Source organism: Pundamilia nyererei, unplaced genomic scaffold (assembly GCF_000239375.1).
Source record: "Pundamilia nyererei isolate P.nyererei 1_Seehausen unplaced genomic scaffold, PunNye1.0 scaffold00309, whole genome shotgun sequence".
In the NCBI taxonomy this organism is placed as follows: domain Eukaryota; kingdom Metazoa; phylum Chordata; class Actinopteri; order Cichliformes; family Cichlidae; genus Pundamilia; species Pundamilia nyererei.
In genome coordinates this window covers 159630-161614 of record NW_005187710.1, presented here as the reverse complement: position 1 = coordinate 161614, position 1985 = coordinate 159630, and the positions used below count along the sequence as shown (strand labels likewise).

Genomic DNA, 1985 nt, shown 5'->3' with positions numbered 1-1985 from the left:
TTATTTCAGCTTTTCTATCTATGAGTGGATTACTGAGGCTTTGTTTCGCCCTGGTATTGTCACCTTTTGTGAAAGACATTGTCTCCAATATTTTATTAAAAACTGCACTTTGTTAATTATTTCTTTTTTCTATTTATGTTATGAAAACTCAGAATCAAAATAAGACTTTAATGTGGTCAGTAAGAGAACACAGAACAGAGATGATGTGTTATAAACAGGACAGCAGGTATTCTGTGAACGTTAAGACGATGATCTTATCCAGGGAACATAAATCAATCTGCAAACAGAGTTTCTTCCTGAATCACTGCTATAAGCAGCTGTCGTGTTTTCTGTAGATGGCTCTGAAGGGGCCTCCTGGACCAATGGGATTCACCGGACGCCCTGGACCCCTGGTATGCTACCTTTCATTTGGATCATAATAATCGGTCTGTTCTCTAAGTGTATATGACATCGTCATTAGTAAAATGAGACTGAGACGATTGAGTCTCTTTCAGGGAAATCCAGGAAGTACTGGTTTGAAGGGAGAGCTTGGAGACCCCGGTCCTCAGGTAAATAACAACAGCTGTGTGTAAAATTATTAATCACTTTATTATTATTACTCCTGTATTGTGTTCTAAGTGAACCTTTTCAGCTCATGTCTGTGAGATCACAGTTATAACTGACACTTCTGACGGGCCTCTGGTTTATTTTCAGGGTCCAAGGGGACCCCACGGTATGATGGGCCCTCCAGGCAAAGCAGGAAGAAGAGTGAGTATGAACAGCTGACATTTTTATTAAGATGTGTGTATCACTTGTCGTTGTAAATTTTATTTTTTAAGTTTTATGAGAGTAGGTGTCGTTTCAGGCCTGCAGTTCAGGCTGTCACCAGAAAGTTTTAAAACCTCTAAAAGCCGGTTTTTGTCCATCCAGATGCTCACCTGTGCTCCTGTTTAAGCTGTCTTTAAACGTAGGTTCACTTAAACATGTTCTTCCTCTGCTCCTCGCAGGGCCGTGCTGGAGCTGATGGTGCCAGAGGAATGCCAGGAGAGCCTGGAGCTAAGGTACCCTCACTGCCTTTATTTAAACACCACCAGCCTGAAGCCTCCACTCTGTCTCCGTAGCTTTTTTATTGGTCCAGTAAGAATTGATATTAAAATTTAAATACTGGTGTCATTTTGGTGCCAAAAGCTCGACACAGTCAGTTTGTTCTCCCTGATTATTCAGCTGTATCAAAGTCTTTCTCATGGATCCCGAGGCCTCAGCTGTGTGCTGACTCATTGTTATTGTATTGAGATTGTTTCTGATGCATTTCTACTTTCTACAGTGAGATAATAGTATTGTTTATGTCTGTGTCTTTCACAGGGCGACCGTGGTTTCGATGGTCTTCCTGGTCTGCCTGGTGATAAAGGACACAGGGTACGTCTAACAATCTCAAAAACAATGATTGTTTTTCAGTTCTAATCTTTATCACCGCTGGAGAATCATTTATTTACATCTGCTTCATCCTTATATTTTATTAGGGTGACTCTGGACCACTGGGACCACCAGGGGGCCCAGGAGAGGATGGAGAGCGGGTACGTAGATCTGAGAATATTATTACATCCAGATATTGTGTCACTGCTGATCAGCATCTTTTCATCCATAACGTGCTTCTTCTTCTGTGTTTGCAGGGAGATGATGGAGACGTTGGACCTCGGGGTCTCCCAGGTGAACCAGTGAGTGTTTCAGTCACAGCCCAGCTGATTCTACACCTCCCACTATTTTCTATTTATATTCTACTCGTGCTTTTAAATGTCTGTGTTTTAAACCGTCTCCCAAAGTACATGCCTCTGTTTTTATATCTCACATAACAAGGTCACCTTTGCACCTGTTGTTTCATAATCATCACACCTTTATGATATTTTAGGGATCTTTACTGTAATTAATAATGTCGTGCAGTAACACAAAGACGGAGGAGGAGCCAACGTGCTTTTAGAATCACTGAAATAAGGAGTTGTGTTTTTTAT

At 41.4% G+C, this 1985-nt stretch overlaps 1 protein-coding gene across 1 annotated transcript in view; it reads left to right on the top strand.

Moving 5' to 3' along the window:
• Positions 1-1985, top strand: part of col11a2 (collagen, type XI, alpha 2) — a 40906-nt gene that overhangs the window by 23817 nt on the left and 15104 nt on the right. Inside the window, exons 11-17 of the mRNA XM_013915470.1 lie at positions 336-392; positions 495-548; positions 694-747; positions 987-1040; positions 1342-1395; positions 1500-1553; positions 1650-1694. Of these exons, the coding sequence (XP_013770924.1) occupies positions 336-392; positions 495-548; positions 694-747; positions 987-1040; positions 1342-1395; positions 1500-1553; positions 1650-1694 (372 nt within the window). The remainder of the gene's footprint in view (positions 1-335; positions 393-494; positions 549-693; positions 748-986; positions 1041-1341; positions 1396-1499; positions 1554-1649; positions 1695-1985) is intronic.